General features: G+C 33.9%; 1 protein-coding gene across 1 annotated transcript in view; it reads left to right on the top strand.

The window, feature by feature from the left end:
• Window positions 1-261: 261 nt before the first annotated feature.
• LOC113495953 (transmembrane protein 151B-like) overlaps window positions 262-15762 on the top strand; it is a 47983-nt gene continuing 32482 nt past the window's right edge. The window contains exon 1 of the mRNA XM_026874958.1: window positions 262-907. Within this exon, the coding sequence (XP_026730759.1) occupies window positions 842-907 (66 nt within the window). The 5' untranslated portion in view covers window positions 262-841. The remainder of the gene's footprint in view (window positions 908-15762) is intronic.

Here is a 15762-nt window from a genome sequence, read left to right as displayed (position 1 = left end):
AATCGACCATATATATTATTATCAATGACTGCAATTCATTTGGAAATGTGAAATTGATAAGCAGATAACATTATGTACCTGTCGATGTTGGTGCGTTTTAATCGACAGTTAAGTTAAACTGTTTGATTAATGATTTTGTATTTTCGGTTGAGTTTTTTCTGTGTAGGTTTCAGTCGGTTAAATGTAATAGGTAAGGTAATGTTTACGCGTAAAACAGCAACGGTCTTATATGTGAATCTTCTTATTTATGAAATAAAATAAATATTGGTGAGTAAGGAAACTTTCGTTTTATTCTAAGTAAACATACGTTGCACTACACAATAAGGTAAGAACCTGTGTTCTTACCTTATTTGTTATTCGATAAAAGAAAAATGTCGATACAAAGCTTTTCCATTGGGAAATACTTGTACTGAATACCGCAGAAATCTATAAAATTACTCTAATTCACTTCCCTCGCGGGTGATTGTCTACAATGCATACTCGCTCGCCCTCGCTGCGGTGACGTGAATGCCTTGGCGTAACCATGGTTACGAGACGCTGCAGTGCTTTCTCTGCCCGCCCTCCGCCGCAGTAAGCGCCCAACCCTCGACCAGTGCGGGTGTGTCGGTCGCTCCCACACAACTGTCGATGTTTCACTTTTTTTTTCGAAGACTAGACTATCAAGTTGTTAATTTTAAGAATTGAAACTTTTAATTTGTTTTTATTTTTTGTGGATACAAAAGAGTTGAGTCATGAATTATCAAGGAGGTTACTTCGAGGAGTTTTGGATGCAGTTGCAGTGTTTAACAGTGATGCAGCTGGTGTTGTGTGTGTGAACCATGGATAAATATTGTTCAATAGTATGGAACACGGCGACATGACGGCCCAGGAGCGAAGCAACATCTTCACTGATGACGACGAGGACTTGGTGAGTCTGTTATTATATAACAGGATATCCTTGAGTTTTGGAACCGTTCCAAGAATGGCTGGGACTGCTGTTACATAAAGTTTCGAGTGGCTGCAGTGAGAAATGAGATACTTAAATAAATTGAACTTATTGACGTACTTTGAGTGCTGTAAAAATACTGCTGCATATATTCAAAATATAAAAATTACAATTTATGTGAAAGCATATATCGAAACAAAACACACCAACTCTACCTTCGATAGGACTATCATCAAATTACACAATACCTTATAACTAATTCCTGCAGGCTTCTACATCAAAAAGAAATAAAGGTAGCGAACAAAACTCAGTGCAAACGCATTTTCCCCGATGCTATCTTCATTTATTCATAAGCTAATAGCCGTCCTTTATAGGGTGTCATTACCACAGTTTATCGAGCAGAACACCGTCGAATGCCGTCGATGTCAAAGCCACTTAGAACCAGGCTTTTTCAACAAAAGAATTTCTGTTCATCGTTTTATACAATTCATTATATGAAATAAAATGTCGAAGTTATGCTTTGTGCATACTTTGTTCGGAAAATTGTTTTGTTTTGGTGATAGTTTTTTTTTACAAACTGTTATCAATTGTTTTGTAATGCATTTCTATATTTTTTAGATAATGTAATTTATCCTATCATCGCATTTAACGTTATAAACTCTAAGGATTGGTTATTTCCTTGTAAATTTTCCTGTACAGTATCTTTTTGTTAGCATAGGGTATTTATTTAGTAATGCTAATGTTGAAGGTTCGTTTTGAGACGCTAACTATTGACAAAATTTCATTAGCATTTTCCCGGGCTTGATCCTTCATTTTTGGTTCATAAGCACTGAAGGTTTGATCATTAGTTTTTTGGTTCACAGTTACTGAAAATAGATCTATTGGGTAATATAATCATTGACTATTAATAAACACTTACATGTATTTGTAGTATGGTACACAACTCAATAATTAAAGTATTGTCGAAAGTAGGCTAACGAGTTATCAATTTGAGTAATTATATCTATCTGTATACTATGTGTGTCTTCAAACTCTATGAATAATTACCGACTGAGTATAATAGGCTTTACGAAAATAGATTTACGTACCATTAACCTTTTATGTAAAGTTGAACAGTCTTAATATCACAAAGGGCAGTTAAACAGAGAGCATTTAAACTTGGCTGAACGTGGCTTCAGATTCAAAGTTGGAACACTCATGACTATGGCAGTCGGAAGTACACATTACGTGCGAGTGGGAACATAAATCCCGGGCCCACAATGTTACGGTGTGGGTAATGTGGCTCTACCACTATCTTTCAAAATAATACTTTTGCAGGAGAAGAAGAGAGATGCCGCTCTACGCCGTATAGTGCTCTGTCACATTTCCACAACTGCAATAACAGATAGTGGTAGAGTCACATTACCCACAGTAATGTGGCTCTACCACTATCTCCCATACTAATTCTACTATAGGAGTGGAAGAGAGATCACGCTCTACAATGTTTAGTGTGCTGTCACGCTTCCTCAATTGCAATATCGTTACTTTAACAGCTAGGCCTACTGCCCTTGCTACCTGCTCATAGCTAACTAACTTTTATGATAGAAACAAAACAAACACAACTCCTGTTTATCTCCGCTATGGTCATTAGAAAAGTTGAGACTTTTGAAGCAGCTTTGATTAAATGTGTTCACGGAACGCAGTTGTGAGATTTATTAGAAGAGTTTATAAGCTTAGTTTATGGTTTGTTACCTGTTTAATAAATTTGGTATTGCGTTAGACGATTATTGTTTTAGGATTAAATAAGATGTGCGCTTTGAAATATATTTAACTAGCTGTTGCCCGCGACTTCGTCCGCGTGTTTAGAAGATATAAGTTATGATTTATACCTGCCCTGATTTTTTTACCTTTTCCATTGTATCTTCGCTCCTATAAGTCACAGCGTTGTGCTATTTAGCCTAAAACCTTCCTCGATGAATGGTCTATACAACATAAAAATATTTTTTCAAATTGAACCAGTTGATATTAACCTGAGATTAGCGCGTTCAAAGAAACAAACTCTTCAGCGTTATATATTAGCATAGATTAAGAAAAAGGTTTGTTTTGAAAATGAAGGCAATTAGAGAATATCATAATAAAGTTTTATGTAAATTTAAACCAATTTACAACTGTAAAACGGTACCAAATCTCTAAAGGGTTAGCAATATAAATATATTTTATCCTTTGGGCCTACAAGGTAGCCATAATTTCACATAAAAAACGAGATAAGCGTCCTGAATATTTAAAAAGATCCAACATTCACATAATCTGTGAAACGTGGATACTATTTTGGAAATACATATATTACAATATACGTACGGTACCTGAGACGAGGAAACGATCAATCTAAGTTAGTAAGAATTCTTAACTAAAATGTAGGAGCGCGACAACTTTTTATCCTTCGAAATTGCTTCTCCTGAGTATTCGAGAATGTTTTGAATTAAATTGCTGTTTTCTTCGGCTTTACTTATATTTGTTGCGTTCGATAGAACAACGCTTTCATTAATATTATTTATTTTGGATAAAGCTCGTTGAAGTAAAATTAAGGCGGTTTGACGATGGCTGAACAACTGAACAGTTGTCAAAATGTTTTTGGCATTGCGAAATAATTATTGTTAAGGTTTTGCTCTTTGTGGTTTTTGAAACTTTAATAATATTCCACAAAGTTGGTATAAATTGAACACCTAGTGTTTACTTATACTTTAAGATGAGTTATTGTAACATCACGCTAATGTTTGTTAAAAAAATAAACAGACATCTAAAAATGGTTAAGCTACTCCATAAATAATTTAGTATTGAAACTAAGTATTCTCATATAGTTTTCAATGCAGTTTCAAAACTCCTTCTGTTATATTACCCTTTCTTAGGACGTTGAAGATGTAAAAGAGGGGTTAAAAAACGATCTTAAATCAACAGCATAAAGCTCATATCTTGGCGATAAAAAAGAGGCTATTATTTTGTAACTCAAGACAACATGAACGCTTCAACGCGTATCAACTCTCCTTTAGATTTTACCCTTATACTCAACAATACCAATAAAAAAGAGCTTATTCTGCTTTAACGATATGATATGTATTTAACCTATAAACCATAAATACGGTGGGAAGATACCTTCATATTTTACCATCGTTATCACCTGGGGGGCTACCACAACCGCTTATAGAACGACGTTTAATTATTGAAGGGAGATGGCATGATACACAGCGTAGAGCGGTGGCCCGTTTTCACATGTGCAAAAATCTTACTTCAAAAGAAACTGGTAGGTGCTCAGGTATTTTATATATTTCGCCGAAGGTATAACAGGATCCGATAAGCAATTTATTTAGCTCCCTTTAGCCGCCGGCGAATAACGTGGTAAGGGCATAACTTATTTTATATACTAACTTACCTTTCAATCAATTGATGTATGAAAATATCGCTGCGGTTATTGAATTAGTAACTACAGGTACACTGGATCTGTTAGATATTATTTTGCATTGGGTATGTATTGATTTAATTATTTCTCACATTATATGTCATGTGATTGGTCAATTACAATACACTAAAAACATATTTTCATAAGACTGTGACTCCATAAGGGCCTACAATCTAGATGTAATAGATTTTTGCTACTTATGTGTAATTTAGAATTTCTTTTATTTTTTTCATGGAAATAAACAGTTTTTTTTTTATTATTGTGTTCTCTTTAAAAGAGTTTTTTCAATGCTAAATCTAAGTATTCCATGAACTGTTGACCATAATAATGATATCATTATACCTGTTTTTTTTTATTCAAGGAAAAATGAAAAAAATGCAAAAACGTTTCTATTTAAAAAATATTCAGGGTAGGCTTAGATATTCAGGGTTGTGCTAATATTTGGGCTGACAACCAACCAATGTGATAAGGGTCGTATTGTAATTATACGTGCTCAAATTATAATCCCGAGCTACTGATAATATTTTATCTATACTACACTTTCCATACGACCTTTAAAATGTGTTTAATGACGATGTTTCTTTTTCAATCATATCGAAATTTCTAGATGTAACTAAATCATCTTATTAAAGTTCTCATGTCGCATATTTGATCTACTCCAAAACGTCTTGACCGTTTTGTAAACGCATATTTTGTAAAAAAAAATACGTATGTAATGTTTATCTATACCAGAAATATCCTAATAATCATCTACCTCCGATCTAATTTATCTTAGCTACGCAACTAAGTGGTCAATCGACGTCGTTATAAGATTCCAGCCGCCCCTAGCTCGTGAAGTGCCTTTGAGGATAATATTTACTTTAGTTCTCATCTGCAGGCAGACTCTAGTGGAAAGTTACAGCTTTTTGCATACATTTTGATGAAAAAATGTCGAAGCTAACAAAATTAAGCAATAAGTTAGTTACGGTTGAAAATTACGGCGTAGCGTTCGTAGCAAGCTACGTCGTTGTGTAGCGCTGATTTTAACGATATTCTGCTACGTTTTTACATTATTTTATAACATGGCAGCTTTTATAATAAAACCTTAAACCATTTTGGCTAAATTGAAGGCATATATGGTTTGATTATTTTCTACATGTTATCTCACTGCAAAGGAACAAGACACAAGTTTTATACACGATTAACTAAATTATTTCATTATTCTTCAATGCCATCCACGATTTCAAAACAACCTTTCTACTCTACAATAATTGAAAGCTTATCTTTTGCCCTATAATAAAAAGCTAAAGCATATATACAGGCATAATAATATAAGGTAATTACAGGGTTAAGGCTCGATGGCTCGCCGGCCACAGCGCTGCGGTTATCGGAATTTGACACTCATGGGATATGCTAGCAATTATTTACGCATTTTAATTAATTGTGGCTGATTTATAATTGAGGACAAATATTATGTTCCTAATATGTTGTCATACTAAAAATACTCTATGGTAAGGTGAAATAAATATTGATATTTTTGCTTTTAGACAAAAATGTTTGCCGTAGTATACGAATAACATGGGTTGGGGTCCAGGGTCATGTATGTTTTAATGCCAGATATAGCAATACTAAAATTATACATAGTTGTTATTATGTATATGGAAAGACACAGCAATATACTGACCCACATACAGCATGAAGTACTTGCGTAAGTAAACAAACAAAGAGTAAATAATTAAAAATACAGCCAAAACGACCTTGAAAAAGTCTTAGTATTGGCAGGTATATTGGGCCATGCAAACTAACCTAAATATTCTGTTGGAAAAGCTGGGTTGCCGAGCATTCTTCATACTTGATTCTGGCATAAAATATTAATATACCACAACCCTTCGTATAAAGGGGTTGCCTTGAACTAAGGTGATTTACACCTGCCGGTGAGAAAGCTAACGCTGACAGTCTATCAAGAACCTTTTAAGTAAATCTTTTGGTGTTGTGCGAGCGAGACGGCGATCTACAAGACTTATATCACTATCTCACTCCCACAAGTACAGGCTTCTGTTCAGAGGTCTTGGTAAGACACCTGGTCATATGATACCACGAACCTTTCGCCTTGAGGAATACATTAAGGTCAGTTACGTGACCTACTTGTGTTATAATGCTTTTAAATGGTTAACTTTTTTCGAAGTATATAACGCTTTGGGTTTGATAGATAAATCGGTTTTCTTATTGTATTTGAGTTAATTTTACACAAACTGTATTTCATGTATATGATTCTAAACAATTTAAATTTATAACATTAGCCAAATATAAAATAAATAATACTGTACTCTCAACCAGGTATGATTGATTAAGAGTAGATCATTTGTTTATTATGTTGATACCTTAAGATACTTGTTTTTGGATTAACCTCACTAGGTTGCCAATGTACGACATGCATAAATCCATATAAGTATATGAAATTTGCAGTTTTTTCAAACCTAAAAAAGTTTGACTTTCTCTTTTAGAAACTATGTCCACACATTATTATGTAACATATATTAATATTTTTTTTACAATACGGGACTGGTATACCTTCAAAATTATATTTTTTACATATCAATCTAATATTCTTTAAAACCTTTTTCAAAAAATTAATACTGGACTTATACATACATAAGTCAAATGTTTGCGATACACTCATCTCAGTGTTGACCCCCGAATGCCGTGCTCCTGAACTCCGCGTTCCTTCACAAACTCAAGAGGCTGTTATACTGAAAATTTTCAGGATTCAAGATACTTAGCAATAAGTACGCCCTCGACTTATTGTTGAAACAAGATTTTAAATTTAATCAACTCTTTTGTTTGTGTTAGAATGGAACTCTGTCACCGTGTCGTTGTAATAAATTAGGAAAGTTTTTTTGTACTGCATAGTTGTAAAATGTATGAGATGTAATCAACTGTTACAAACTCATATTATAATGCAGATGAAACTAGATGAACAACAGATTTCATTACTATCAGAAAAGTCACTTCATTTATGAACTTTCTTGACTCTTATAGATTGACAATTTAAAGCCAATGACCTTTTGTTTTCGAAAGCTGTCTTATATGAATGTACACACGCTATAAATACGTAGTCACTAAAGCTAACACAATCCGAAAGTAGCAATATTAAAGTAGAGTAATTTGTGATAATAACGTCGTTTAAATTTAGACCAGCCTGTAATTTCTACCGTACTGCCCGCTGGGATTAAAACAAATCTCCGAAAAGGCCTTTAAACCAAAGACTCCTTGTTCCAAATAAATCCGTCACGATGCCACCATCGCAGAACATCTACCTTTTAAATAATTTAAGGCTCTATAAAAAAAGTTTTCTCGTAACTGGAAAATATTTTTCTTCGGAAATGTCCAAAGGGGACGACAGAATTTATAGGCAATTTACGCACTGGCAACATATACCAAGAGTTTGTCCTTTTATTGTGAGTGGCCACTCCGTTTTCCCGCTATTCTATCATTTTGTTGCTTTTGTAACCTCCTTGAAAATAATTGCTTTAAGGGTGACCTCGTTTTTAGGATTTTGTTAAAAGTGTTTTTAGTAAAGGCTTTCATAACATGAACCGTTTCAAGGAGCGTATTTTCCTTATCATAATGTGCTCTCTAATTAACCTTACCTTACTTTTAAAAACATCCTTCTTTATCGAAATGATTAGAATATATTTACCACATTCGATTCTTCAAGAAGAAACTCATCTAAGAAGTAAAATTTGTAAGAACAATCCTCTAAACCACGTCACTCATTATTCCTTCAGCACTTCAAAGGAACTGCAGACAAACTCACTTACGTGTGAACTCAAAGTGGCTAAAGAATACATAAGACGGAGTGCAAACCGCAACTTGCTTCAAAGCCAAACCTCTCAAAGCCAACAAGACATGTTTATTCCAATTCAGTTATTCTATTACTATATGAAGAGGAGGTAAATTAGCTCTTGGAAGTGAAGTATTCAATTTGCTCATACGCAACCAAAATGACTTATGGTTCGTGACTCCTTTGAGTTCAATGTACGTTAGTAATTGGATTTTTGCTTAACTTAATACAAATAGAGTTATCAGACATGACTGATGGGATCGCAAGAAAATTGAGGCTTTTGACGTTATGAGTGAAAACAGGAAAATAAGATGTTGAAGCCGTATGATTTTTCAAAGGTAGTCGTTCTTTTAATCATCAGTGTTTGATGATAAGGATTAATATCTAGTGATGTGTATCTATATGTCTCTCTATTAATACCTATACAAGATTTCAGTATATAAATATGTTTCGAGATTTCCCACTCGTTCCACTCATCTTTATCTCGCGACTGTGGATCGAGGTTAACAATACTGACGGAATATTGTCCAGTAATTACTACCGTAATGCAGCTGTCGCGTCGATAACCCACAAAGGTCAAAGTCATAGGCCTTAATAACTGAAACTAGGTTGCAGGTTACGATCAAAGTTCACACCATTATAACCCTTATAATACACCCCTTTAGGTCCATAGTTATAGTGTAGTCGAGTTTTGCATAAATTGAGCGTAATATTAAAATTAAAGTTCGTTGTGCTTAGAACATTGCTAGTCAACGAAACAGGTGCCCCGAATAATGGCGGCGAGTCTAGAATAGAAATGTATTATTAAAGTATTATAATGAAATACGTAGAAACACGAATACGAAATAAAATAATACTAATGTTACGTAATATTACCTCGTTCTTATCTTGAGTTTTACGAATTATAATTATTTTAATCATAGAGGGAGAATATTATAATTATACAAAAAGATTTTTAAAGAAGGAATTGTTTACGCTTGAGCGTATCTTTAATAATAATGAGAGGAATTGACAACAAAAAAAAAGGTGTAACAAGATTTGGTAACATCACATATGTTACGGTAAAAAATAGAAAAACGACAAAAAAATACTGTCAGGAAATTCAATTCGAGACCTATCGTCCACAAAAACAAATAAACAAACATACGTAGAGTTATTCAGTGAATATCGATCGGGATGTCAAAGGACGTGACCTGAGACAGCAAGTTGACCTCTCTCCTTAAATGTAGCTCGTTTATAACAGCTAATAAGTCCCTTCCAGCCGCGAATATTTATCAAGAGCTCAAGGTGAAGTCGCTCGACCCTTCTTTGTTGAAATGAAGTTCCTTTTGTTCTTGTAAACAAAAAAACTGGACGACAAACAAATCTTCTTGGATATTAATTTGAATAATTTGAACAATGAACTGTTTACACATTTTTAATACATTTTTTAATTACTGTCTACTGCACTGACCTATTCCTTGTGTTGCGGGGGGTTGTAAAAAAAGTTAAGTCACATTCCCAAAGACAGATAGGCTAAGAACAAGCATGCGTTTGTCGTACAATTGTTTGTCCTACGTGGGAATCTAGTCCACGGTAATGCGCGCACATGACATGTTTGTGTCGTTTGTAATTTTTTGTTAAAAAACTATTTGAATTAAAATATTAGTCTGTCATATCAACTCTAATACGGTTATTCAAAGAAAGAACAGTTAGTTAATAATATGAATCCACTTTTTACAATAAAATAGCATGCTTTATACATAACTCTTTATTTAACTATATTCGTATGTGTATTGCAAAAGTAAAAACAAAAAACCGATCGTCTTACTTTGAAATAAGCGTAGAAAATATTCAAATTTAAGGGAAATTCGTGAAAGTAACAACTTCAAATGTTATTTTATCATCGTCGGTTGCTATCTCGAATATACGAGTATCTCTACATTTCATTTTACCTCATATCCTAGCGTGTTTTTGGTTGTTTTCAGCCAGATTCATCTGTATTTTTTACTCTGTAATTTGTTTTTTTTTATCTTGAGCTCCACACTATTGAAATTTGGGATAGATGTTTATAATGAAGTAAATGTTTTTACGTTAATAATTTTTGACGTTTTGGTCAGTAAGTCACGATTCTAAAGTTTTTTTACAAAAAAAAAAAACTTCAATCCAAAAAGCAAATACGACGTCAAAAAAAAGCTGGAACAAAACTTCTATTTGAATATAATTGTCGCTGTTACAGAACAAAAGAATAGCGCTTTCGTGTTCCAAACCCGCGAACGTATTACTAAAATGTAGAGCCCACAATTTCGTCATCAAAGCAAATTCTCATACAACTCTGCACGAATTCCTACCAAACTATATTCAAGGTACTTTACCAAAGAGGTTTGCAAGCATCATTAGTGATTTAGTCGAGATCTGAGAGAATAATTTACCTTAAATGTCGAATAACACAAGTTGTATGTTGCTTAATGAAGGTTTAATACGTTAATACTGTATTCAGCGTCTTAATTCCCCAAATCGTGTATCTTCTAATTGACAAATTGAATGGTAGGTGATTAGGTTACTTGAAAGTTCATTTTCTATCATTTTCGCCTCCTATTTTTAATTGTTATTTAGATTAGCATGAACGTAAGGTGTAAAAGATTAGAGTGCCTACAGAGTCTATCTACTTAAAATCTTTGGAAATGATATTTATCTGTCTACAATGTCATATATGTGTTTGTCTCAAAAAAAAGGAAATGTACAGTCCAATAAAACGCAGTGTCACACAAATGCATTGCCTATGACAGGTAGAGAGTATTTTCGTGTGAAATAGTTTAATCCTAATCCAATAATGTTGAAAGCCCACGCCGAAATGTTGGGTTAGAGGAGAGCCACGGAAAAATAGTCCTTATGAAAGTTATTCCTGCATTCTGTATATCTGCCTATCATCATCCATCTGTTTCAATAACGTTTTTTCGTAATTATTTATGACACGATTTGATTCCTACCTTAATAAATTAAATGTACACAATTATATATGAACAGACAAATATATAGAAAACTGGTTTTCCCGCCGCAAAAATAACAGAATTAGCTACTTATGAAAATCGTGTCCCTTCCGCAAGATCGCAACGACCTTCGTTTACTGTGGTACAACTCTCAGGGCTGCTTATAATTGATACCTTCTTTCCTTTGTTTTTTTTTTACTCCCACGCCTGATTTTACAGTCCACCCAAATATAATACTACTACTACCTGCTATCCTGGTACCACCCTCATGTATGTGATGCTATTCATAACATAATACATTCGATGGGAGTATTTGTTTACAAATTCGATAGTCCTTCACGTGAACCTTCACTTGCACAGGACCCTAGTGCTCATACCGTTTTTGTAATTTATTGCGTTCAGGAACTTTGTTTTAGTAGCGATCAAGGACATCTGTTAATACCAGTACCTGACTCGAAACTCTTGCCTCTTGACTTCAGAACTGCTTTGCATTCGGCCTTATCTATTTATTGATAAGCTTGAAGTGACGGTGACCTAACAAGTTGTTACATAAGTAATGCTTTATGCTAATGGATGACCGAGGTGCGCGGGATCCGTCCTTGACCTCCGTAGGAATAGGAAAACAGCTCAGCAAACTAAGTGCTGTTAGATAACAATACAATACTGCAATTAATGGTGTTGTATACAAAATAATAAATAAAAAAATAGGTGAAATAACATTAAAACGTGTAATACAATGTAAAGTAGGTACGAACTTTTTACTAAGGAATAGAATCTTCGAAAAGAAGCTTTTTCTTGTTTTTTGAAGTTTGGTTTTTGCTAATGCAATTTGGTTTTATGTAGTGTAGAAAGCTCCATAAGCTTTCGGAGAAAAAGTGCTGCAAAACTTAAAAACAGGAACACTGTAGCAAGCTTGCTTTAAGCGATCTAGATCTCTTATAGCAAGTCAACATTTTTACATATACAAATTATTTTTATAAGAAAACGAGCTGAAATAGCAAACGTTGTTTTGCTGAATATTTTTTTTATAGTTGTAAGTATTTGTAATGCCTCATTATAAAAAAATTTAAAACAAACAATTTCGTCCAAAAAATCAATTTTTTTTTGTGTGAGCAACCCTTGGCATGTGTCGATTCTCAGACCTACTGAATACGCATATAAAATTAGTTAGAAATCAGTTAAGCCGTTTCGGAGGAGTATGGTAACATCGTGACACGGGAATTTTATATAAGAAAATATATGATACAATTTCATTTTAATATTAGTGAGTAATATTTCGAACATAATATATAATAAGGTAAATCATTTACTGTATTTTATCAATTACCGACGCCTAATCATATCCCCGGGCGTATCTGTTATTTGTAAATATTATTTCAAGCTCTATTTAATAGGCAACTACCGAATCTATTTAATAGGCAACTACAGACTTTTAAATTAGATAATGCGAGATGTATTGTGCAAGTTGTTATACATTGCCGGCCATAATACATAACCTTGGATACCAGATCTATTTAACACCGCAATGTATTGCTACCCGCAAAATATTTGACGACCTCCGTGGTCGAGTGGCGTACGCACCGGTTTCAAGGTGTCGCTATCTCTGAGGCCCCGTGTTCGATCCCCGGTCGGGTCAATGTAAAAATTCACATTTCTACATTGTCTCGGGTCTGGGTGTTTGTGGTACCTTCGTTGTATCTGAATTCCATAACACAAGTGTTTTAGCAACTTACTTTGGGTTCAGAACAATGTATGTAATGTTGTCCGCACTTATTTATTTATTTATTATTTATTTATATGAGACTTGGGTATGTATTACCTCATAACTCTAAAACATTGAATAGTTAAGTAGCTCTTTAAATACACATAAACAATGGTAGTTTGGACTTCGTAGACATAAGCACAAAACTTGACTATTTACGATTCCTTGACTTACATGAAACTAAGTTGCCTTACGAAACATTCAGAAGCTAAGGGGACTGAGGGGTAGGTAATGAAGTAGGAGGGGAGAGGGGTGTTCTGCATAAGCAATTTCCACTAGAAGTTAACTGGAGTTGAGAATATCTGAGCTCCAAAAAGTTCGAATGTTATCCAAGAAAAGTAGGTGAATACTTTTGTATCAATAGAGATTATTTTGAGTCTTGGAATATATGTAGTTTCTGGTATCGTTACCTGGTCTTTATTTACAATTTTACAGAGTTAAATATTTGCAGTACATACATTTGCTATATACAAAAACAAAAAAAAATCATAAACAATAATTAAATCAATGCATCAAAAAAATTATCGGCGTCGCTGCCGGCTGGGAGTATGCCCAAAAGGCTGGCAGTATTGCCACCAGCGAGGTAAAAGCCAGCCTTTGGGTCACGAGAAGTGTCAATGAGACGCTTTGCTAGGTCTTTAATAATACAATTATATATTTTTGACACATCTTTTATCATCCTAGATCTCCCGGCAAAATAATTTTATGGAATAAACAGTATCCCTTCTACTATTAAAAATTAATGTGAATGTATGTTTGTTTGTTAATATTTCTCCTGAGAGCAACATAAACGAATATCATAACACTTTGTACTCATATGGAGGTATTGCAATTAACATACTGAATATTCGCCTTAAAAAATACAGCATTATGCTTCGCATCGAAAGCTGATATCTAATCTTGTGTTATAATTGACTAATCGATAAATTTAACAAATTCTCGTCCTTCTACTACTTCCCCATATTACACTTGCTAGCTTATATACTGTATCTCAAACAGTTAATCAGCAATATGGCTGTTCTATTACCTGACTTATAATTTATTCAATTGAACAAACTATTCAAATGTACCTGACCTAGTAACCTGAACCTATGGAGGTCAATCAGTTGCGAGCTTTTAGCTATTACATAAATTAGTAATAAACCAGTAAAAAGAATCAATATTATCGAAATACTTTTTTTTTCTTTGAACGGGATGATCTCTGCTAAGGCTGATTTTGATAGGACAAGTACTAGTCCGAGAGAGATAAAGAGAAAGAAAGAGAGAGAGATGATAAAGTGAGGATTATCCTTCTTTCTACTTTCCTACAATATTATAAACGCGAAAGTTTGTATGCATGAATGTATGTAATTCGTGTAACCCATGCATGGAGCTGGACACCAAAACTGACTGCTGTTAATGTGGCTGAATATCGATTTCATTACATATGCCATAATGATTTTGATAACTATACCTACTACTAATAAAGTTTGACCCAAAAACCACAGAACAGATTTAAATTAAACTTGGTACACATATAGTTTATAACTAGGATCACCACATAGGATATATAATTGGTTTTTATACCTATTCTATTTTCCCGTAGGATCGTTGCCGATTTGTAGAGAGTGAGCCCGCGGCAACAGCTAGTGCTTCTATGTAGAGACACGCTGAAGAAGAATAATCTTTTCATCAACGAAATAATATCAGATTAATCTAATATACATAGGCAAAACCGTATGAGATAGCTAGTCCGATATAATTTGATGTTTAATTCAGATCGCACTTACCTATAAAGGTCTTACAATAAAAACAAATATCAAGACGTATACAAGATGAACCTAAACTCTGTATTATAGTATTCTTGGCAACTGAAACTGACGCGATTCCCTCAGGGGCTCGACTAACTTTATAACGTGGTCCGCATATTGATAAACTAACCTTTCTCATTGTACTTAGATACAGTAAGCTGGCAAAGTTTGGAACAAAGAGGTTTTATGACTAGAGATGTGATAAAAAATCATGCATTTTAAGAGAAAATTATTATTTGCGATTTTTTGTACATTGCATTTCGTGTGCCTCTACCATTGACATCATTTTGAATCGTTTATCCTTCCTCGGACAACTTATACAAAATCTAAACTAACACCTAGTGAACTGAGGACTACTAAAACATTTTTTTTTGCAGTTTCTCTTAACCACTGCGATAGATAAACTCGTCAATCATTACTACCCATTGACCTCTCTGTTTAAAATCGGCTATTCTTAAATCAAATCGCCGTGTCATATAACGTCAAATAAACGTCGGTCAGATAAACTCAATTTGGTTCGGGACTGTACAAAGATATCGTATGTTACAATATATCTAATATCGAGATGATTTAGTCGTTGAGTGTCGTCTCGCATTCTACAATGTACGTGCGAGTTGAACGCGATGCTACAAGTACTGTCGCGTCTAGTATTTGGTGTAGAAATTATGTTTGTTTTTGTTCGCGACTGTACTTGCGAATGTTTCTTGTTTGACGTGTTGTTAATGACTGTAATTATTGTACAGAATTTGAATGTTATTTTAGATTTTGTGTGTTTGATTTTAATTATACTTGCTAAGCAATAGCCAGAGGATTTGTCATTTAATTGTCTTGTCTTGATTTGCAAATTAATGTAACTGGGCGCTATTTGACGTATATGTAACTGCGTCACCTAGTCTGCTATACAAAATTCAGTTATTGATTGATTTAAAATTTGATATGACATTGCGAGTATTGGGTATTGTCGAATGTTGGCTAAACCAAGAACAGAATTCAATAAATACCTTCTAACTTATCCATATAATAATATTTTATAAAATATTAAAATTTTACATTCAGCGTA

Source organism: Trichoplusia ni, chromosome 7 (assembly GCF_003590095.1).
Source record: "Trichoplusia ni isolate ovarian cell line Hi5 chromosome 7, tn1, whole genome shotgun sequence".
Taxonomy (NCBI): Eukaryota; Metazoa; Arthropoda; class Insecta; order Lepidoptera; family Noctuidae; genus Trichoplusia; species Trichoplusia ni.
Note: the sequence above shows the minus strand (reverse complement) of the source record. Positions and strands in the feature narration are given on the sequence as shown.